Genomic DNA, 23,366 nt, shown 5'->3' with positions numbered 1-23,366 from the left:
CACTCTTCACAAAAACACAATTCATTTGTTAATGTGTAAAACTTTATAAATTAGCCCCAAATTACTGAATGCACCTTTAAATATTAAAATGATAAACTTTTTATAAAATTATAAGCTTAGCATATATAAACCCTCCAGAATTGGCCCCATTCACTTCCATTGTAAGTGCCACAGTGTAACATCGATTTTTGCCTCTCTTTTTTTTCCCTTTTTTTTTTTTAATCGAAATTATTTTCTTGCATGCGCAAAATTATATTTTGAGTGCACAGAAATGTTCTGCGCGTGCAAGATTAAATTTTGAGCGCACAAAAAGTTATTTTGCACGCGCAAGATATTTTGAGAGTACTAAAAATGTTCTGCATGCGCAAGATGATATTTTGAGCACACACGCGCTTGAACTCAGTTTTGTAAAGCAATGTATCTTCTTGCAAAGATAAATTCATTTTGAGCAAACGGAAATCAATTTTGCGCTTGAATAAAGTTAATTTGAATGTGAATTTGCTCAGAATTCTTACATTTTGCTTTCTCCTCATACCCACTCTGCGTGCCAAATACCTTTTTGCGTGCTCAAAATATCATTTTTTGTGCAATCAAAATATAATTTTGTGCGCGCCGAATTGTGGCACAACTCCATCAAGGGCATAGATTTGGCTTGAACATTTGGGGGATTGCAGCGTTGCAGTTTAATTTAGAATATTCCTTTGACATCACTGAATCAACCCGAATACATAATGCTACACCAACAAAACTAATTTTAAGGGTTAGATCAGACAGAAATAGCTCCATATGGTAACAATTGCAGGTTACCACATTTTACAGCGTACAGATAGAAGCTACTGATGTGTAGACGTCCATTTCCAATAAATAATTCATAAGCACACCCGTGACATTACAGCAAGTACATCTAATTAATTAAGCTTTCCTTGCAATCAGTGTGCGATCGAGCTTATTCGCTGTCAGCCTGAATTCATAAAAGCAGGGAGAGCTAATACAACAACCAATCGAGTTGAATCGCTCGCTTTTTTCTTTAAGCCCCGTACCAAGAGTTTCATCCTCCTCCTCTTCCGTCATTCACAGTCGAGTTCGGGCTCTCCACAGCACTGTCGGCATCAGCGCTGGAGCAAACACATCTTAACTGGTAAGCTCGAGTGCAATCGTGAAAATATCGTGTTATAGATATTTATTTATAACACAACCATTGTTTTATTTGTGTTTTGTGAACAGCTAAGCAGATTTATCGCTTGAAATAAATATAGTTTCAAATCATCTGATGGAATTTCTTCCTTGCATTTCTGTATCGAATAGATATGCAACTGATTTTCTCATGTTATGAATAACAAACACTAAATGGTAAAATGTAGGGGAGATTGGGGCTAGTTGTCACACGTGAGAATTGTAAAAAGGGCTGTATATGATTGTGCAGATGTGTTTTCTTTAGCAGTGGTTGTATATTGGTTTCAAACGCCTAGTTCAACACCCTCATAAATTAGAATTTTTTTTTTTTTTTTTTGTTAATTCTATCCTCCAAAGTCATATTTTTGCTATAGCTCTTGGATAAACAAGCAAACATAATGAAACACATTGGCATACATTAAGGCGGAGGTTCTCAACCTTTTGGAACTAAAGCACCCCAAGCCTCCTATCATGTGGCACCACCCCCCACCCCCAAATATAGGAGGAGACCAGGTATAATGATTATCTATTCTATATAAAATCTATCTATATATAAAACCTAATCTATAATCTGTTTTTGATAGATAGATAGATTTTTTAACTTTTGTGTTTTTATAATTTTTACTTTTCATAACTTTTATGATTTTTTTAATAACTTTTATAAAACTATATAACAGACAGGTATGGAACATGTGCTTAAATGATCAAAAATGTTTCTGAACACTATAATTTGAACAAGAGAACTCTAGGTTGTAATAATAATAATAATAATAATAATAATAATAATAATGTTTATTTACATGTAAAACATGCTGCATTCCATTCGTCTTGCATTCTAAAAACATTTGCATACGAATTATGCGAATTGGGAAGCCATGACATTGTTAAATCAATCAGTGGGACACCTGTGCTTGCTTCTTTTTACAAAGAAAAAAGAAGCAAAGAAGCGCAATTCGCGGTTCAATGTTGGACAGCGCAAGCCTGATGTCATCTGCTCCTCCATGTCAACTGAAAGGTCTTTTCCTGTGCAACTGAAGGGGTCTCTGAGCTAAGCAAATGAACTGAAATCCTCACTGAAATAACGGCCGAATTGTTGTTTCAGTCCTTCAACATGTTGAGCGACTGTGTTAATCAAAGGAGAGACATTTATCCCTGTCTCTTGCACACAGTCAGCAAAGTTGGGAAACATGTCAACATTTTTATTAATCAGCCGATCACGCCAAAGATCCAATTTGCCAACGAATGCACTGACTTTGTCTGAAAGAAGCAATTGATGTTGGCATCTCTCCCTTGCATCGATGTGTTCAACAAATTCAACCTGTCGAAAATGTCTACCAGGTATGACAACTGCACTAAGCACAGGGGGTCGTCCAGGTACCGCGCAAGGTTTGACATTGCATCAACAAGAAACGTCTTCACCTCTGAACGCAATTCGTAGAGGCAATGTAAAACCCGACCTCTGGAGAGCCAGTGAACCTCAGTGTGAAATAGGAGCTGCTCATGTTTGGCTCCCATTTCCTGACAAAGCAAGGAAAACAAGCGTGTATTTAATGGCCGTGCTTTAATGAAATTGACCATTTGCACTGTCTGCTTTAAAACTGACTCCAGAGACTCAGGCATTTGCTTTGACGCTTCTAGACACCTGTTAGACACTGATGTGTGTTTGCTGATGTTGCGTTTCTGCTGTGCAAGGCAAGATAACTTTAATTTGAAAAAATCTAAGGGTTTGTCTTTGAGTGCCAGGTGTTTGGTTTCTAAATGGCCCTTCAATTTGCATGGCTTCATGCTATCATTTTCCAGCAAATCTGCGCATATGACACATTGGGGCAGTGGTTCAGCATGTGTCCCAGCCACCTTAAAGCCAAACAAAAGACAGCTAATGTCATACTTTCGTGTTTTACACTTCTTAGGGGTTGGTGCTGACGACACATCGTCGCCACAACTCCTTTTGGCACGTGTGATGAACTTATCCATAAACTTCTTACCAATATGGCATCCATTCGGCTGACGTTCTGAAACATGTCTGCACTGACAGCTAGATAAATGGCAGGCTAAGCTCCGCCTCTCCCCATCAAAAATAAAATGCAGATTTTAAATGCAGGGCTTTTTTATTATTTATTTATTTATTTATTTTTTTTTTCATTTATGTACATTCTACTTGAAAAGCAATAAAATACACCGAGTACCCAAATGATGCCCTGTCTCTGTTTTTTTCTTAAACAATTTGCGCCCCCCTTCCGATCTCTCCGCGCCCCCCATGTTGAGAACCATAGCATTAAGGCAATGATTAACTATTATGAAGGCAGATATTTACTGAAAGGTTTTAATGTGTTATGGATATTTTTCATGAAAGTCAGGTCGGGGTATGTCCCATTTTTATTGGGGCAAGTTGTCACGTCATAAATCTATTACATTTTTTACAGTTTTGTTGGCCAAAACAATGTTTGGATATTTTTGTATGCTACCTTTCCATTTTTGTTTTGTGACTCACATGAAACCTATGCCACTGGTTTAATGGCAGGTTCTATTGTGACAACTTACCCCATGTTCGTTGATAACATACTCCACTATTGGGGCAAGTTGACACAAAAAGTCAACACGTGTTTTCCTGTGAGTATGCAGTAATGGTGAAAATGTTCAGTGGTTGTTGGTTTTTTATTTGTAACCAACACTTTAGGGTATGTAGCTATAAACCTTACCGGAGTAAAAAGTGCGACAACTAGCCCCAGTCTCCCATATTTAAAGGAATTTTACAGTAATTGAAACTCATACCTTTTTTTTTTTTTTTTTTTTTTTACATATGAATTAAGGATGAGTCAAAATATATATATATATTGTAATCAACATTATGCCACAGATGCTGTCATTTGAGCTTGTATTGAACCTGGAACATTCCTTTAATTAGACTGCTCACTCAATGTTCTGCTTAAGAGAGAATCATTGAAAACAGGAGACTGTGTGTATGCCCATGCTCAAAAGCAATTTGCTGAAGTATCCAAGCATAATGAATGTCAATTTGGAGAGCATAATGTGAAATGTTGTTAACTGTAAATGGAAATTATAACTGAAAGGAGGTGAGAGGCAGTTCACCTTTTACTTTGTGTTGAAATTTGAGACTTGAGTGAATGATCAAACTGACAGCGCAGGATGAAAATGTCAGCTGAAGGTGATGGATACAATTGAACTAAGTAGTGTTCATTTAAGTAGTTGTTAGAAAAAATGATCACTTGTAAAATTATTATAAACAACCAGGGATTCTCTCAACTTTCTATATGCATTAAATATATTAGCCCTGAACAACTTAGTGTGTAGCCTAATCTTTAGATAAGAATCTGTTCTTCTTGTCAACACTAGATATATTTGTCTACTTGCTGTGTTAGTATGCAAAGAAACACAGATTTTAGGAGTAGTTCACCTTGTCTCATTTACTCACCATAATGTCATTGCAAACCTGCATGACTTTCTTTCTTCCGTGGAACATAAAAGGAGATGATCTGAAGAATGTACTGTTTGCTCTTTTCCATGTATTTACAATGAATAGCAACTTAACTTTCAAGCTTCAAAAATGACATAAAAGCATTATCATAAAATCTGTCTGCATATGACGTGTGTGCTATATTCCAAGTCTTCTAAAGCCATACAGTAGCAGTTGTCTGATTAACAGTCAAGTGAGTTTTATTTGTATAGCACTTTTCACAACACACGTTTCAAAGCAACTTTACAGAAAATTATGCACTAACAGAAAAGGATGCTGTAACGTCTGTAATGTCATAATGTCCTCAGTGAGCAGTTTAAATGAAAAACGTGATTGAAAATCATGCTTTAAAAATGATTTGTAATTTGCAGCAAATTTGCCACTCATTATTTTCACATGCAAAAGAGCTTGTGATTCGCCGCAAATGTTTGCCAGAAGTTTGCAGCTCTTCAGCAGTAGTGGTGAACCTGCAGCAAACCTTTGGTAACAATGGATAATTTGCCGCAAAGCTCGTTTGCATGTCAAAATGATCAGTGGCAAATTTGCCTCAAGTTTGCGGCAAATTTGCAGTGAACTCTCGATTTTTGTAAGGGCGAGCAAGCCAAAGGCAACTGTGGCAAGGATCCCAAAACTCCATAAGATGTTAGTTAATGGAGAAAAAAACAATTGGGGGAAACCAGGCTCACTGGGGGAGCCAGTTCCCCTCAGGCTATACAGCATGAATATAATGCAAATATTAGTTATCTGTGTGTAATACAAGTCATGTATTATTTGAGTGAACTGAGTAGATGTTGGTGGGCAATGTTTAAAACGAAAGAATATTGATTGAACTGTAAGATTAATGATTTACCCAAACAGTTTGAAATTTGATTAACGATTAATGATTAACTCGAACAGTTAAAAAATTAATTCTTTATTTACTGAAAGTCTTAAAATCAGCCCAAGATCTCCATTGTGAATTCATGAGAGTGTAACAATGTTTGTTTTTTGATACAGATCTTTTTAATGAATCAAATGATCCAGTTCACAAAACCTGTCTGAATGATTCCTTCACAATTGATCCATTCACTTGCAAAAATAAGTGCCCAGGATATTCTTCAAAAACAGAAAGTTTTATCATGGGTAAATAATGACAGAATTTTCATATCTGGGTAAACTATTCCTTTAAGAATAACTGCTGTGTGATCATGAGGCATATTATTGCACTGTATGTAGACTAAATAGGATTTTTATATAGAGATTCTGTCCTTGTTGAGTCTTTGTTGTGGTGTCTCCCTCCTGGTCAGTTTGATTGACAGGTGTAAAGAAACTCAGTTTGAAGTGTTCCATTGTCAGCGATGATGGTGCCTCTTTTCTCTTAAAAATAGGCGATTACCTATTTCCTGTAAACTTTCTCTAAGGCTGTATCACCTTTGGGAATATACCATTGAAAAAGACCCTTCAATCAAGATATAGTGTGGAACAGCTGTAATCTGGCAATATGTCGCCGAAGATTAGTTTTCAGTCTTTGCACCTACCCTCACATTATCTGATACTGAGTTCAAGGAGCTTTACTCAACTAACACGACTGTTCTGCTCAAGGTAATCTAACATGTTATTTTAAATGAGCAATGCACCATATGAACAGCATTTGACAGAAGTTAGATGAATAGAATGCAAGAATAGTTAAGACAGCATGCCGGTGAACATTATTTTAATCTGTTTTCAAATAAAAATCTGCACAGATCGAAGTATGATCAAAACAATGTCAAAAATAAAATATACAGATGGTCAGACAATTTTAGTTGTAGTTAAGATTAAAATGGAGGCGTAAAATATCCAGTGGTTTTGGGTGGCAGGTCTGTTCTGATGTCGCGAGAGCAGGGAAAAAACAATGATAAAACTAATAAAAATGAAATATATAATTGTGCATTGTTAGAATAGGAAAATAAACATATCAACTTTCATATATATATATATACATATATATATATGCACACACACATATACACTGGCAGCCAAAAGTTTGGAATAATGTACATATTTTGCTGTTTCGGAAGGACATTGATACTTTAATTCACCAAAGTGGCATTCAACTGATCACAAAGTATAGTCAGGACATTACTGATGTAATAAACAGCACAATCACTATTTGAAAAAAGTCATTTTTGATCAAATCTAGACAGGCCCCATTTCCAGCAGCCATCACTCCAACACCTTATCCTTGAGTAATCATGCTAAATTGCTCATTTGGTACTAGAAAATCACTTGCCATTATATTAAACACTGCTGAAAGCTATTTGGTTCATTAAATGAAGCTTAACATTATCTTTGTGTTTGTTTTTGAGTTGTCACAGTATGCAATAGACTGGCATGTCTTAAGGTCAATATTAGGTCAAAAATGGCAAAAAAGAAACAGCTTTCTCTAGAAACTTGTCAGTCAATCATTGTTTTGAGGAATGAAGGCTATACAATGCTTGAATTGCCAAAAAACTAAAGATTTCATACAAAGGTGTACACTACAGTCTTCAAAGACAAAGGACAGCTGTCTCTAACAAGGACAGAAAGAGATGTAGAAGGTCAGATGTACAAATAAACAAGAGGATAAGTACATCAGAGTCTCTAGTTTGAGAAATAGACGCCTCACATGTCCTCAGCTGACAGCTTCATTGAATTCTACCTGCTCAACACCAGTTTCATGTACAACAGTAAAGAGAAGACTCAGGGGTGCAGGCCTTATGGGAAGAATTGCAAAGAAAAAGCCACTTTTGAAACAGAAAAACAAAAAGAAAAGGTTAGAGTGGGCAAAGAAACACAGACATTGGACAACAGATGATTGGAAAAGAGTGTTATGGATCTTAACCCCATTGAGCTTTTGTGGGATCAGCTAGACAGTAAGGTGCGTGAGAAGTGCCCAAGAAGACAGCCACATCTATGGCAAGTGCTACAGGAAGTGTGGGGTGAAATGTCACCTGAGTATCTGGACAAACTGACAGCTAGAATGCCAAGGATCTGCAAAGCTGTCATTGCTGCACATGGAGGATTTTTGATGAGAACTCTTTGAAGTAGTTTAAGAAATTCTGAAATTTTTTTTTTTTTAAATTGTAATAGTAATTTTTCACGTTATTAATGTCCTGACTATACATTGTGATCAGTTGAATGCCACTTTGGTGAATAAAAGTACCAATTTCTTTCCATAAGAGCAAAATCTGTACATTATTCAAAATTTTGGCCACCAGTATATATATACAGTATATCGATCTATAGATAGATAGATAGATACACTACCGTTTGGGGTCACTTGCCTGAAATGTTTCTTATGATATTAAAAACCTTTTGATCTGAAGGCATATGCTTAAATGTTTGAAATTAGTTTTGTAGATAAAAATATAATTGTGCCAACATATTAATTTATTTCATTACAAAAGAAAAATTGTATTTAAAAAAATAAAGTTTTTGAAATTGATGACTTGGACCGAATAATTAAGAAAAGCAGCCACTAAGTGCCCAGCATATAGATGGGAACTACTTCAATACTGTTTAAAAAGCATCCCAGGGTGATTCCTCAAGAAGTTGGTTGAGAAAATGCCAAGAGTACATATCTGCAAAATCTAGGCAAAGTGTGGCCACTTTGAAGATGCTTAAATATAACATAGTTTTAATTTATTTTGGATTTTTTGTCACAACATAATTCCCATATTTCCATTTCTATTATTCCATAGTTGTGATGACTTTACTATTATTCTAAAATATGAAAAAAAAAAAATTAGAATGAGTAAGTGACCCTAATCTTTTGAACGGTAGTGTATATATACAGTATATATATTTGACCCAGACTATTTTATATATGGTTCAATAAACAATTTTGACAGACTACAGTGTTTGGTTGGGTCGCCACTTGATGTGCAGTGTAAAAACTGAGCATCAATATAAAATCTGCAGAAAAACCAGTTGTGAACCACTGTGGTATACATTGTAAGATGTCTTTTTATAAATTGTAGATCTTTGATCGTGCATATCCCTTTCATATTTTTCTGCGGAGGAGACTCAAGGTTAAAAATAAAGGCCTTTACATGTGCTGCGTTGGGGGATTTCTAAATGGGCAGAGTTCATACATATGTCTGTCTGATGTGAAACGGCATTAGCCTGTGAGAGGAAGCCTTGCAGACCTTAAATGGTACTGATGAATACATCTAACGTTACTAGATGGATGTAATACAATTTGATGGATTGTCAAACTTTATCAGTCGGATGAAGATGACATGTCTAGAAAAGCACTATTTTTTATTTTTATTTTTTTACGACACTTGTTTAAGCTGTCCCCTGGTACATAGATTTTCAACACCCGTCTCCCAAAGAGCAAGGTGACACTGTGAAATTTTTTAAAGGACGTCCCAAGGCAGTTAAACAGAGGACAGCGGTGAAGTTTGAGATTCAACTACAGCCCCATGGCCCAATATCTGTCATTTTGAGAATGCTCAGAAAGGTTATGCTTGTTGCTACGAGTTTAGGAATGTGCTTCAAGCTTTGGGTTTAAAGCATCCCTTTGACAAAAGATACACAGCTAAAATACATCCCAAAATGTAAAGAATAATAAAATAAAACTTCAGTCATAATTTGTTTTTTTTTAATTTGAACAGATGTTTTTTAAATATCTAGTTTAAAACGTACATGTAATCTTTGTGTCCAATTTGACTGAAAAACATTTATAGCATTGAAAATAATAATAATTATAACGACAACGATTTAATGACTTCAAAAATGTAATGTGGTGTAACCATCAAGTAAAAAGTATTAAAGTTCTTTTCTTGCACCATGAATAGGCCTACATGAGAGTGTACACAACTTAATCATTGATTTTAAAAACATTTTCAAACACATTTTTAGAGGTAAAAATATATTTTACAAATATCATAAATATCATACAAGTTTTCTCAGGGTTACTCCATACGACCTGAACAAAATGTGCCTTTTAATAAAAATGAAAAATTAAATAAATCAATCGAGATTTTTATTTTCCACAAACAGTCATGAGAGTCTAACAGGGTCCTCTCTGTTTTACGTTTTTGTTAACATAAACAACAAAATGGCAACCTATGTTAGTGACACCAAGTGACTTTGATTTGGTGGACAAAAGTTATTCAAATAATAATCAAATTTTGATAAAATCAGTTTGTTTCACTGCTTATTTTTTAAAGAAATATTAAGAAAAGATTATTCTCCACTACTTTTGCCAATATTACTTTATTCAAGAATTTCAGCTTTTAATGAGTCTTTGATTTTTTTTTCTCTGGATGGTTAAACCACATAACATTTTTGACTTAATGCCCCTGAAGAAAAACATCGAATTGACTTTGAACTTAGAAGTTAAAAACATGTTAAACTGTGAAGAGGTGTGTTCAAGTAACTGTTTTGTGTGAACTTCATTTTATATATATATATATATATATATATATATATATTTAAATCATTTAATAGATCTGGACAAAAAATGAATGTCACATCATTGGCCCTGGTGCTGCTCTTTTCCATACAATGAAAGGAAACCGTGACCAGAGGCAGTCAAACTCCAGAAAATACAAAAATCACCATAAAGATTATGATGCTAAGAGTTATAGTAGAGGGAAAGATTTTCCATGAATAATGACTTACATTTTGGTCTTTCCCTCACATGAAGCTAATATATGGCTTGAAATATAGCACATGAGTTGTATGGCACAGTGGACTATATTATATGGTGCTTTTTGTCATTTTTGGAGTTTGACGGTGCATGGTCACCATTCACTTTCATTTATTGAACAACAGCAGTGTGAACATCCAGCTCAACATCCCTGTTTGTGGTCTACAGAACAATGAAAGTCACGACAATTTGGGCAAGTAAATGATGAAAGAATTCTTATTTTGGTGGTAACTATTCCTTTAAGGAATTCTAATGTTTTCATTTTCACATAGCTCAATACTTTATTTCCTGCTATTTTCATGCCCTCCCAAATATAATAGACTCTACTGGAGCCATACAGCAGCTGTTCTACAAGCTTGATTTTCCAATAAATTGACTTTTCTCTGTGTAGTTGGCCTGCCCAGATGCATTTGAACCACCCTGCCTCGAGCCACTTTGAGATATTACAGGGCTGTGACCTCGATTACGATCCCTATGTAGGGAATGACCCCTCCACCATCCGATAGGGAGACTCACATTTATGGAAACTCCACAGTGTGCCTCAGCACTAATGTAAATCTCCTATACCATGCAGTTCCAGGCTCTCTTTCCCCATATCATAGATGCTTCTCGACCATAAACCTGCCTCCTTAACACTATTTTTCAGCTGCTGTATTACACGTCATTGTCCTGTTATGGAAGGTCAAGAGAGAGTCCGTTCCAAACAGAGAGAGAGAGAGAGAGAGCTATAATTTCTTGAATCTGACCAGAATCACACAAGTGCAGGTATGGTTGTTGAAATGTGTAATCGTTGTCTGTGTAAACGACATCATGAGTGGGAAACTGTTGTTTTTTGCAATAATTAGACAGTAATGTATGAAGCGCTGCATTGGTCGAGGTAGTCTACTCACAGAATCAGATATACCAAATAATATCAGTAAAACCTCTGGCTTTAAGGAGTAATCAAGAATTTGAGTAATGACAAAAAAGACACTCTCCCAATAAGTCTGTATTTTTGGGCAAAACACATAGCTGTGAATTAATGTTCCATCTTCTGATAAACACGTCACACATCTAGGAGAGACCTGTGGGTATACACTATGCAATTTCACTGAGGAGCGGTGTCTGGCATTTATAGGACAGTTGTGATGTGCTCCAGTGCCCATTTCCACTGTTCATCTGTAATGACACTACCCACATCTCTTTCCCATGCTTCCTTTATTTTAACAAGAGTAACATGGGCTGCACCTCTGTAATGCACTGTACTATATAAGGGAAATAAAATGTTCTGTATGTGGGGGAAGCATAAGAATCTTATAAAGGGGTGAGTATCCTGTGATATTGAGAGTTCGTTTATTTTACGCATATAATCTCGAATTTGAAGGTACTTAAAAAAGTGGGTCCTAGGAGGCTTAAATTTCATTACCAAATCATCAAATGATGCGAAAATCTTTTTTATATAAAGATCTTTAATCTTTAAGATGCCCAGATTTTCCCAAATTTTGGAAGAAGTATCGATGACAGAAGGGGAAATGTCTGGGTTTCCAGTAACAGGCATCAGAAAAAAGGAGTAGGCAATTTCAAATGTCTGCATAATTGCTTCCAGATACAGATTGATGAATGTATAATGACATTTTCACCATAGTCCGATTTGTTCAAAACAGAGGACGCTAAAAATAATGTCCCAAGTGCATACGAGCATTCTTCTTTTTCCATATCTAGTCAACATGCGCATATCTGCTGCCCAATAATAGAAGATAAAGTGGGGAAGGCCAAAACCTCCTTCTGTATTTGGTTTACAGATGAGATTTCTTAATCCTATGTTGTTTTTTTGTTCCAAAGAAATGTGCCTATCATAGAATCAAGCTGCCCGAAAAAGGATTTTGGAATAAATACAGGAATATTTTGGAACAAGTAAAGTAGCTGAGGTAGACATATCATTTTTATAGGATTTATTCTCCCAACTATGGAGAGTGGCGATGTTTGCCAATAATGAATATTTGACTGTATTTTTTAAATAAGTGGTGGGAAATTGGCCTTAAAAAGATCACTAAATTTTCTAGTTATCTGAATACCCAGATAACAAACACCTTAAATGTAGCTCTTCTAAAACCTTCGGGTCTCGAAGTCTAATAGGCATAAGTTCGCTTTTCGTCCAATTTATTCTGTATCCAGAAAAGGTGGCAAAAGTGGCTACCAAATCTAGAATGCAAGGAATACTGATTTCAGGTTTTCGAATGTACAGCAGAATATCATCCGCATAAAGAGAAATTCTATTGCACGTTCTGTCCATATCGTAGCCACATATCACAGGGTCTGCCTGAAAAGTCTCAGTCAGGGGTTCAGTGACTAAAGCAAACATCAATGGGCTTAAAGGACAGCCCTGCTGTGTACCTCTACAGAGTGGAAATTTTTCAGACAGGTTATGATTTGTAAGAAGACATGCCATGGCTTCTTTATACAGTATTTTAATCCAGGACAAAAAGTGTTCTCCAAAGTCCATCTTTTTAAGTACAGCGAAGAGATGGTTCCATTCGACCTGATCAGCATCCAAGGAGGCGATGACCAGGTCGTCATCTGGAAAGTGGGAAGAGTGCATAATATTAAGTAAACGTCACACATTAGAAAAATAATTTCTATTAGGGATAAACCCAGTCTGATCTGGATGGATCAGCCTGCCAATGATCTGGTTTAGTTCAGTGGCGAGCGTTTTTGCTCAATTTTAACATCAAAATTTTGAAGAGAAATTGGCCCCTTCTTTGGTATAACCGTGATAACCGCTTCATACATAGTCTCTGGTAGCAATCCTGTTTCCAGTGAGTGGGTAAACACACTATGTAGGCATGGGGAAACAACACTGGACATATGCTTATAGAAATTCAGCCGTAAAGCCATCGGGACCGGGGGCCTTACCATTCTTTAGGGTACTAATCACTGCTTTAATTTCCTCTACAGACAAATACATATTCAGAGACTCCAAGTCCTTCTGATCCAAATGGGGTAAACAGCATTTCTGTAAGGACTCATCCATGGGCCCTGAGTCTGCAGTAGTTCTGGACATATATAAAACCTTATAAAACTCATAAAATCTATTATTAATGTCTTCCGGATTGAATAAGAGAATTCTATTTTTATCTTTAATACTATGTATAGTCTGGTCACTATCTAATTTATGTAGCTATCTCGAACAGTTTGTGAGGCTTCTCACAGAGTGAAAAAAATTGCTGTTTTAAGCTCAAAAATAATTCTATTAGAAGAGATAATTTTATTTCATTTATATTTTATGGCCAATATTTGTTTGTATGTATCCATAGAAGGGTGTGTGGCATTTTATTTGTCCAACAATTCAATCTGTTTTTCTAAATCACGCATCTCTTTCCTCTTCATTTTATTTTTATCAGATCAAAATCAGAATGAGCTTTATTGCCAAGTATGCTTACACATACAAGGAATTTGTCTTGGTGACAGAAGCTTCCAGTGCACATGTGCTTCAAATGAAATTATGTGGCCCCTCAGATATGCCTTAAGAGTATCCCATAGTAGATTTGAGGAGGTTTCAGGATTATCATTCATCTAAAAAAATATTTTGGTTTGGGTCTCAAGATTAGTGCAAAATACCGGGTCATTGAAAAGTGGGCTTAGCCCACAGGCCATGTTATAATATAAAAATAAGAATAATCCTTCCTTCCATGACTTAAAAAATGACCACCCTACCTGTCAAATAATTATATTAAGCATAACACTGACACCGGTTCAGAACTTTATATAAGCAAATGTCAGGCAAACAATAAACAGATAAAACAAGTTTTAATTTAAATTATGGAGGATAAAAGTAAGAATTACAGCGTGTTTGCTCATTGTTCATTGTGCAGAAATTAATGCTAACAATAAAATCAAAATCATGTAACCATTTAAATTTGCAATTGTCATTTATCATAATATTTTGAGAATAAAGTAAAAATAATGAGAAGAAAGTTGAAGCATTATGAGATTAAAGTCATAATATTTGGAGAATAAATTGAAAGGAAAGTAACAGCAATGTGATGTGGTGGACAACAACAAAGTGGAGCGTCTGAGTCGTTACATACAACATCACTAACCATGGAGAGAACTTGGCAATGCAACTGAGCTGAATTTGTGGGAAGTTTTTGCAAGCTCTCTGTTCATGAATGAGGTGTGCATTAGTACAGGAGTTTTCAACATGTGGGCGACTGTCAAGGGAGGCGCGAGATATAGGGTCTCTCTCAAGTGAAGCGAAAAATAATTGGAACTGCTGTGAATTATTTAAGTCCATATCAAGATAACATCCCCTCAGTTACTTTATTGTTTAGAGAGGAAAACCCAATAACAACGCACAGTGGGAATCTGTTCTTTCTCTGGTTCTTTCTCCTGAATAAATACAATTTCCTATATACTAATAACTGTGCCAAGGATTTCTTTATTGCAAAATCCTATCTTAAAGTATGATTTAACTACGTCCTCTACATCCATCTCTTGCATTAATGAAGCTGCTGGCTCGGCGTCCGTTCTGTCGTTGTGATGATGCTCTGTTTAGCCTAATATTGAGATTTTATTTTTTCACACAATATACTACTTTATTCTCACAATGCTAAAACTTTATTCTAATAATTTTTACTTTATTCTCAAAATATAATGACTATAATCTCAAAATGCTATGACTTTATTCGAATAATTTTGACTTTGTTCTCATACGAAATTTAATATCATAATGTTACGACTTTATTCTTAAACTATTACGACTTTAATATAATAATGCTACAAATTTATTCTCATAATTTTTACTTTATTCACAAAATTAAACGACTTTATTATTGAAATCTTTATAATTTTTTTACATTTTTTTTATTTTTTATTTAACGTGGCAATAGAACGCCATTGTGGGATCACAGAATAAAGTTAAAAATAACTTACAATTTTATAAACGCATCTCGAAACACCTGCTTTGGGTTTCATGACTGTTAGTCTATTAAACATGATTCCAGTTTGTTTTTAAAAAAGCTAAGTTTCAGCACTTGTTAAACGACTATGTCATGTGCGTGGAGTTAGAATATGTCTAATGATCTGTGTGCACTTGTTTCTCCTATCACCAAAAAAAAAAAAAAATTCCTTGCGTATGTGAGAACACTTGGCAATAAAGCTCGTTTTTATTCTGATGACATGGAAATGTGAACCAGCACGGGCAGAGCGCATATACAGTACAGGCAGTCATTTTTGTTTGACTTTATTGTGAGATTTTATCATTTTAAGACCTATATGTATTGTGCTATTTAGGCTTATAGCTCACTGTCCTGCTATTTATGTTGCGTTTGAGGAAATTCCATTGCAATAAACATTTTTACTCCCTCGTACCGACTCCCGACTAAACCCGAATAACCGAACAAGATGACTGTCACATGCATTAAAATCTGCTTGGTGTGTGGATTGTTAAAAACAAATGAAGATTAGAAATTAGGCTTATAGATGATATATTTAGAAATAAGGCTTGCATAATAAAACCTCAGTGCCTCTGATACAGAAAAGCTGCACCCCTGTGAAGAGAAAATAGAAAGCTCCCACACGAGGCATTTGTAACGTTTCGTCTGATGAACTTGAGCACGAACAGCAGGTAAAAGTCAAAGTGCGAACTGTCAATTAATGCAATTTGGGCTCACTGATCGGAATTAATTTACATTTGGAGCAAGAATTGAAGCCTGCCTTGTTGCTTTTGTACCCCAATGTAACTAACATTAAGCCTTACTTTTTTCTTCTTTTTTCTCATCACAAAAAAACATTCAGGGCTATTAACAAAAGATCCGGGGCTTCAGCCCTATCAGACAGAGTCTAGCTAAGCCTTTATTTTAAATTTAGCAAGAAAGTAAGAGGAGCGTGGTCAGAAATGATAATATGACTGTATGTATTATGCACTGGAGAATAGAATGAGCACTGTTTTGTTTTTTCAATCTATTGGATCTGACTCTGTGGATGGACTCAGAACCTGGCTATCTTTGAGGTTAGTTTTACATAAGCTTTTTTAATGTAAGGTAATGCGCATTATTTTATTTTTTTTATTGTTAAAATACTTTCTCCATTCCCAGCTTATAGATACATTCAGTCATTTCTTTGCACCTCGTCTTCCTTCATTTTTATCTTTTTGATTTCGTTCATTTCCTTAATTCTTCATATCTCAAACGACAATGAGCTTTTGATTTGCAGTATCATTTGCAGAGTCTCTGCGAGCAGTTATGAAAGCATGTCACTCAGGCTTGTCTGTGTAATATGAAAATTAGATGATTAATTTAGTACGGCCTTATGTAATTTCACACACTCCCTTAAAATCTTGAGTCACTCTTCACACACAGAAACCTCAATTTCTAGTGCATTTGCCTGTGATATATGCCATTTTATGCCATTATATATCTGATAGAGAGCAAGCCAATGCTGTGGTAATATGATACTTTGTATACTATGGTAAAGGGCACTTATGTCAGAGAATAACAGATATCAGATATTCTCATATCTGACCTCAATCTGAGAATATCCTTAGATTGTCTTTAATTACAGTGCTTGTAAGGCAAGCATCTTTTTCTGCCATCTTCTGCACAATTTTCTGCAGTTCTGCTCCAATTGCATTAATAGACCATTTCAACTTTGTTTTGAAGATAATTCCAGCCTATGGTGTGCTGCTGTGTATATTTGTTTGTTCTTAAGTTTATATTTTGAAAACGTCTAAATTTAGACACTTCAAACCCCATGAAATCAGAATTAGAGTTTTGTGGCTTTTAGTCCCTGTCAATGAGCTTTGATGCCATCTGTTGTATTTACTTGTGTCCTCCTAAATCAGACAAATAAACTTTTTGCAGATATACATATATATCAAACCAAACATACTGACCAAAAATCAAACAGATCAAAAATATTGACAAATCGGCAACAGTATCAGCATCAGTATGTGCTTACCGAAATTTGAAATACTGCCCCCAGTTGCTGAAGCTTCATTGTTGTTAATCATATGGGCATTTGTGAGCTCCAGTCTCCGGGTGAAATGTCCATAGGGTGGCGCCAAAAGCAAGTTGTATTTTTAGTTGTAAATAATGTAATACAATCAACAGGATGCATATTTTATTAACTGTACCCTTAAACCAAACTCCAAACCTAAACCTATCTGTCAGCGAAAATGCTACTTCCAAAGTAAGCTTACCATTATTTATGTGAACACGATTACTTCCTGGTTCTCATGGGACCAGAACCCTTGTTTTGGAGGCTGCTAGCACAACACGAAATCTGTTCACATTTGAATTCATGCAAAAATGTCTGATGGGGGATGTCACTATATGGGGTTGATTTCAGGGTACATGGAACTTTCGGAAGCAACACGTTGATATTCCATGTGATCATGTTGGTTTATTAATAAAAGTGAACCAATTTTAGGGAGTTTAATTCAGTCTCTCTCTCCCACTCCATGTCAGTATTTGTGTTAACACCTTTTCCAATTACAATTTGGTTAATTTCAAGCACAGCTATTTCCTGCAGAAAATGCAAATATACTTTGTAGTGTGCCTTCTGAAAAAATTAAGTGTGATAAATTATACTCTTTAGAGCCATGAAGGCTTGAAACTTTGGAGTATATAATCTCACTAAGGCATTTCCTGAATCAGTTTGCCACTCCATGTGAGATGAATGACGTAATAAGCTGGTGTGAAACTCCAGACAGTTGGTTTGGAGGAGAGAGAGTATATTAAGAGTGGCTTTATTAAGACATTTACTCAATCCAGAGACTCAGCGTGGCCTGGTGCGAGGAATACAGTACATAAGCCAAGAGGTTGCAGGAGAAAAATGTTCAATGCAATTACCAATCTGTATGCATTACAGGAGGCAAGTAAACTTTTCGATTGCCCAAGGGCGAAATGTAAAGCTTATTCAAGTATATGGAGCGATAAATTGACTGGGATAGGAATTGTAAGGAATTTAACGATTCTTTAAATCTGATGTTTGTAATTTGTAAAATTATCTATCTATCTATCTATCTATCTATCTATCTATCTATCTATCTGTCTATCTATCTATATGTCTGTCTATCTGTCTCTCTGTACAACCTTACAGACTGACTGTCGTTCAAACATGATAAGCCTATCAATACTGTATAAAATTGTGTTAATAAATTTACATTGGCAGTTTATTGCGATATGAATAATTTTTTTCATTGCTTCATGACTTGAAAGCCACATGCCAAAGATAAGAGAACTTAGAGATAAAAAGGGATAAAGAGTGAATTCTGTGGAGAATTCTCTATCTGTCAGCTTAACAGACAGAATGACCTGTCAACATCCCGTGGGACTTTTTGCAAAGAGTATTAGTCGAGTCCATGCAGTTATTAGAGCAGAACAAATCATGTGTTTGCAGCGACATGTGCATGAACTAATTGGTTGGTTTATAAAATTATTGCGCAAAAAACTCTAAAAAGAGATATACACCATTTTTTTCTCTTTAAACGTGTTTCTGTTCTCATATTTGAAACAGCTGTTGGATTGAAGGAGCTTAACCTCTCCCAGAGTTAAATCCATTACCTCCCTATTAAATCCCTCTCAACATATTGTCCATTTTAATGCCAGCTAACAGTCTTTACGTGGTCCTTTTCCCCTAGGTCAAACAACTAACTGGCCGTCTGTGAATAAGTGCCAAAACCTAAACAATGAGTCGAATTTCTTCACCTGTTTGAAGAGCCACTTTTGTAAACAACGCCATTGGTGTCTCTAACTGCTCTTCAATCAACTCCAGCACTTATGGATGTCTCTTCGTCACCTACGCCTGACAACATCAGCAACAGTTCAGCTGAGTTGGGCCAGACGACATGGGTGGAGTCCAATATATGCCCTCCTTCTGTGAGCGGCACAACACTTCTGATAGTGGCTTATAGCACTGTCATAGCTATTGGCTTAGTGGGCAACACCTGTTTGGTCTTCATCATATCCAGACAGAAGGAGGTGAGGAACGTCACCAACATCCTTATCGCCAACCTCTCCTGCTCGGATATCCTCATGTGTGTGGTGTGCCTCCCTGTCACAGTTATTTACACGTTGATGGACCGCTGGATCTTGGGTGAGACGTTGTGTAAGGTCACACCGTTCGTGCAGTGCATGTCCGTGACGGTTTCCATCTTCTCGTTGGTTCTCATCGCTTTGGAGCGGCATCAATTGATCATCCACCCAACTGGTTGGACCCCAGCTGCTGGGCATTCATATCTGGCTGTAGCGGTCACTTGGATGGTGGCCTGCTTCATTTCCCTACCCTTCCTCTCCTTTAACATCCTTACCAATGCACCGTTCCAGAATCTCAGCCTGCCCTTCAACCCGTTCAGTGACCACGTCATCTGCATGGAGCTCTGGCCGTCAGAACGCAACCGATTGGCCTACACCACCTCGCTTTTGCTTTTCCAGTACTGCCTACCCCTGCTGCTCATTCTACTCTGCTACCTGCGCATATTTCTGCGTCTGCACAGACGGCGAGACATGGTGGAACAAGCCATCGAAGCACGACAAAGGAAAACACGAGGCGCTCAACGCATCAACGCCATGTTGATAGTGATTGTGGTCGCTTTTGCGCTATGCTGGCTGCCGCTCAACCTCTTCAACACCATTTTTGACTGGTACCACCAAGCCCTTCCTTCTTGCCAGCACGATGTCATATTCTCTGCATGCCATCTGACAGCTATGGCCTCCACCTGTGTCAACCCGGTGGTGTACGGCTTTCTCAACACTAACTTCCAGAAGGAACTGAATGCGACGCTTCAACGCTGCCATTGTGGCTGGGGGGTACCAGAGACTTACGAGAGCTTCCCGCTCTCAACGGTTGCCACCGATGTCACCAAGGTTTCCTCCATGCAACGTGGCTCCTTGATCAGATCAGAACAGTGCGCTCACTGCTAAAGAGAGAGGGCAGGAAGGAGAATAGAATGAGAGATTAGAGGGGAGGGTTTGAGGATGAGCTGGCACTGTTTCCATGGAGATGTGGAATTGCTATATGGGTTCCTGCATCAGTTCATACCCATGAGATCTAAAAACAACCTCTACCCACTGTTTCAGTGTTTTGGGGTTCAAGTCAATTCATGATCCTACAAGAACACTGCGCGACATTTTGTTTACGACAACTCTGGACATATGTAGGATAGTCAGGCATCTTGATGTACGACAAAGGGATGAATATTTCATTAAGAATGTGATTATTCCTCTGACACTAACACTTTCAAGCTGTTGCATTATGAAACAAATTATTAATGAGACTTAATCATCATTGCACATAAGTGTCTCCAATGACTGTGGCAAATGCTTCAAAACATTAAACGGATCCAGCGCCGCAATCAAGCAGGAAGCTGTCGTTATAATGAAAGTTCTTTTCATCTGCAATGTGTGTTCTTTGTTAAAATCAATGTAGCAGTTATGTTCAAAACCTTCACCAAAGTATATCTTTAGTTTATGTCTGATACCGCTGTTTTGTTTTTTAAATTGTTGCCGTTGTTGTTTATTCAGCGAATTGTAACTGTTACTATTTATTGTGTTGCTTTGATGGGACTGCTTAAGCTGCATTTTAACTTTGAATTGTGCCTCTATAATGTTGGAAAACATTTTTGACGTTTGAGCATTGGTGTTAGCTTAGCAACACTCCCATCTTTAATAGAGGACAACAGCGCCAGGTCACTTTTTCAGCCATCTTTGTTCTAGAAGGATTTTCCCATGCATTTTGAACAATGCTGAACTTTGCTTGATCAATTAGTCTATGGAGAAAATTAATGGGATTTTTACTTCCAGAACCAGAATGTTGTGCTCTATTGTGATAGAAACATGACTGTGCCAATGCTAGTTTAGTTTAAAATATTTTCTTGATCATGTTTATATGAAGGCTGATCAAGCAAATTAAAACTTCTAATTTGTTCTATTTGGTGTTTACAGTATTGTTGCCTTATAAATGGTTGTTTCGAAAGCGCAAATAAATTTGGAAACATGACATCCATGCAGTTCTCTGTCACTTGTTTGTTACGCTTATCTTCTGTTGTTCTGCTGCAGCATTACTGGTAATTACATTGCACTCATTACTGAGGATGAATCCATTTGCATATACAACAGGTGTCTGTAATCACAATGTATGAGCCACTTAGTGCACATTTACTGAAAGAGTTGTGCAGCTGTCTCCACCTAAGGCATCATCCTTTTGATGTTCGTCAAGGCACTAGTCAGTTTAGTCAAGTTTGTCGCTTTGGAAACAAATTCCTTAATTGCCTGAGAGGCTATTTGCCTGCCTTGTGGTTTGGAAAAACATAACACAATAGCACTCTCAACACATATACTGAAGTTAAAATGTTTTATAGGGTTCCCACAGGCATAGAAAACTTTGAAATATTAACCCACTGGAATAATTGCGTAAAAGTTTAGTAAATGTATTGGTCAAAATGTATGGGAATCCCTTAGTAGACCAACTCATAACGAGATGGAAAATGGTAAGATATTGTGCGACTTTGGTCTTACGAAAAGGTACAACTTTTATTTCACAGACCAACCAATCAACAGACAGAATTTCAAATCGATACAGCCATCATGTCAATTCGTAGACAAACCCGGAAGGCTAATTCACCAAGCGTTCCCGGTGGAATTTCCATTGGGTTTTTATAATAAGGTTTTGTTTTGTCCTGCAACATAAATTACACACAGTCATACCTCAAACGTGAATTTTGAAGCCGCCATGTTTGGAAAAATGTATGTTGCTAACAAGCTACTGTAAAAATACCACAAGCTTGTGAGTGAACATGCCTGGCAAAAAGGAAAACCATAGTAGTTCTTATCTAGCAACTTGTTAGCAACAAATGTTGTGGAACAAAATGTCCAAGTATCTTCAAGTAATGTTTACCACAGATCTTATTTTACTAAATTCTTGAGGGAACCCATGGCTCGAAAATGGTAATTCTCTTCCCAGATTTTGGACTACAACCTGAACAGTTCTATACAGACAGGCATCACATTTTACCTAGCCTCCTATCCAACACTTTATTTTCAGGTCTTGTTTCACTGAGTTCTACATATTTATGACATTTTGCCAAATTGTGCCACACTCAAGTGCTCTCCGTGACTTTCATTTGATAAAATCACAGCCACTCTTCTGTGAAAGGTGTTCAGGTCAAGTAGACCAGCTTCTCGAGAGGTTACTAATCTCGGGTCACTTCACTTGTTGCCTGGCTGTTCCCGCTCTTTTATTGCGGCGCCGATTTCTCATTAGAGAAGATGAAACATGTAGCACACAGATAAAAGCTTTGCTCTCTCCCCTCTGATTTTAGCTAACCTTGTTTTCTCAGTCTCGATAAAATGCACTTCTTTTAAATTGCAATTGATTTCTGATGCGTCACTAACAATACTCGAAAGTGAAGTGTTTGAAGATGCTGGTTCGGTACATTTTCGTGTAGGCAGAATCCTCAGGGGACATACCATCAACAGACAGCTTTGAGATTATAGAAGCAGATAATCATCGTTTGTCCAGGGGGATTGCGATTTGAATCTCGCTTCTTATTTATAATTCTCATCATTGCTGTTTTTTGGCTCGCCAGCATGGATTATCTGCAATGCTCTAATAGGAAACGAGCCCCTCTTGCGGAACATTTATTTCCAACGCCATCTAAAGAAGCCAAGCAGCTTTGATGTGTACTGCTTGATATGACAGAAATTCCCTTATAGTCTTCCTGCAATCATTAGCCTCACATTTACTTGCAAACGCAGCACATTTTCAGACCCTCTGATGTTTGAAGTCAAAGGTCATTCCTACTATGCAATATACAGTAATGTTCCCATCTTATGTCTTAATATAGGCCAATTGGATAAAATATTTAGATAATTTTAAAGATGGAAATTATATTAGCTGTTTTCTTTTATTACGATTAAGTCATAAGGGTGAATTATAAAGAAATTAACTACTTTGATTTATAATTAAGTGCTAGTCGTATGGGTTACTTTAATTATAATTTTATGAAGCTTTTATGTAATTTTGGAGCTTGACAGCCACAAAATCCATTCACGTTCAGTATATTGATAACAATATATTTTT

The 23,366-nt window shown here is 36.6% G+C and overlaps 1 protein-coding gene across 2 annotated transcripts; it reads left to right on the top strand.

Annotated features, from left to right (window-relative positions):
* Positions 1–1,071: 1,071 nt before the first annotated feature.
* On the top strand, positions 1,072–21,395 carry LOC127432682 (neuropeptide Y receptor type 6-like). 2 transcript variants are annotated; one of them, XM_051684038.1, is made up of 3 exons: positions 1,082–1,138; positions 10,954–11,072; positions 18,928–21,395. In XM_051684038.1, exon 3 carries the CDS (start codon positions 19,067–19,069, stop codon positions 20,207–20,209), a length of 1,143 nt encoding a protein of 380 aa, XP_051539998.1. In that variant the 5' UTR covers positions 1,082–1,138; positions 10,954–11,072; positions 18,928–19,066; the 3' UTR covers positions 20,210–21,395. The 2 variants fall into 2 exon arrangements, with proteins under 2 accessions (XP_051539999.1, XP_051539998.1); XM_051684039.1 differs by lacking the exon at positions 10,954–11,072 and having other exon boundaries at positions 1,072–1,138.
* Positions 21,396–23,366: the final 1,971 nt, after the last annotated feature.

Source organism: Myxocyprinus asiaticus, chromosome 42, assembly GCF_019703515.2.
Source record: "Myxocyprinus asiaticus isolate MX2 ecotype Aquarium Trade chromosome 42, UBuf_Myxa_2, whole genome shotgun sequence".
NCBI lineage: Eukaryota > Metazoa > Chordata > Actinopteri > Cypriniformes > Catostomidae > Myxocyprinus > Myxocyprinus asiaticus.
Note: the sequence above shows the minus strand (reverse complement) of the source record. Positions and strands in the feature narration are given on the sequence as shown.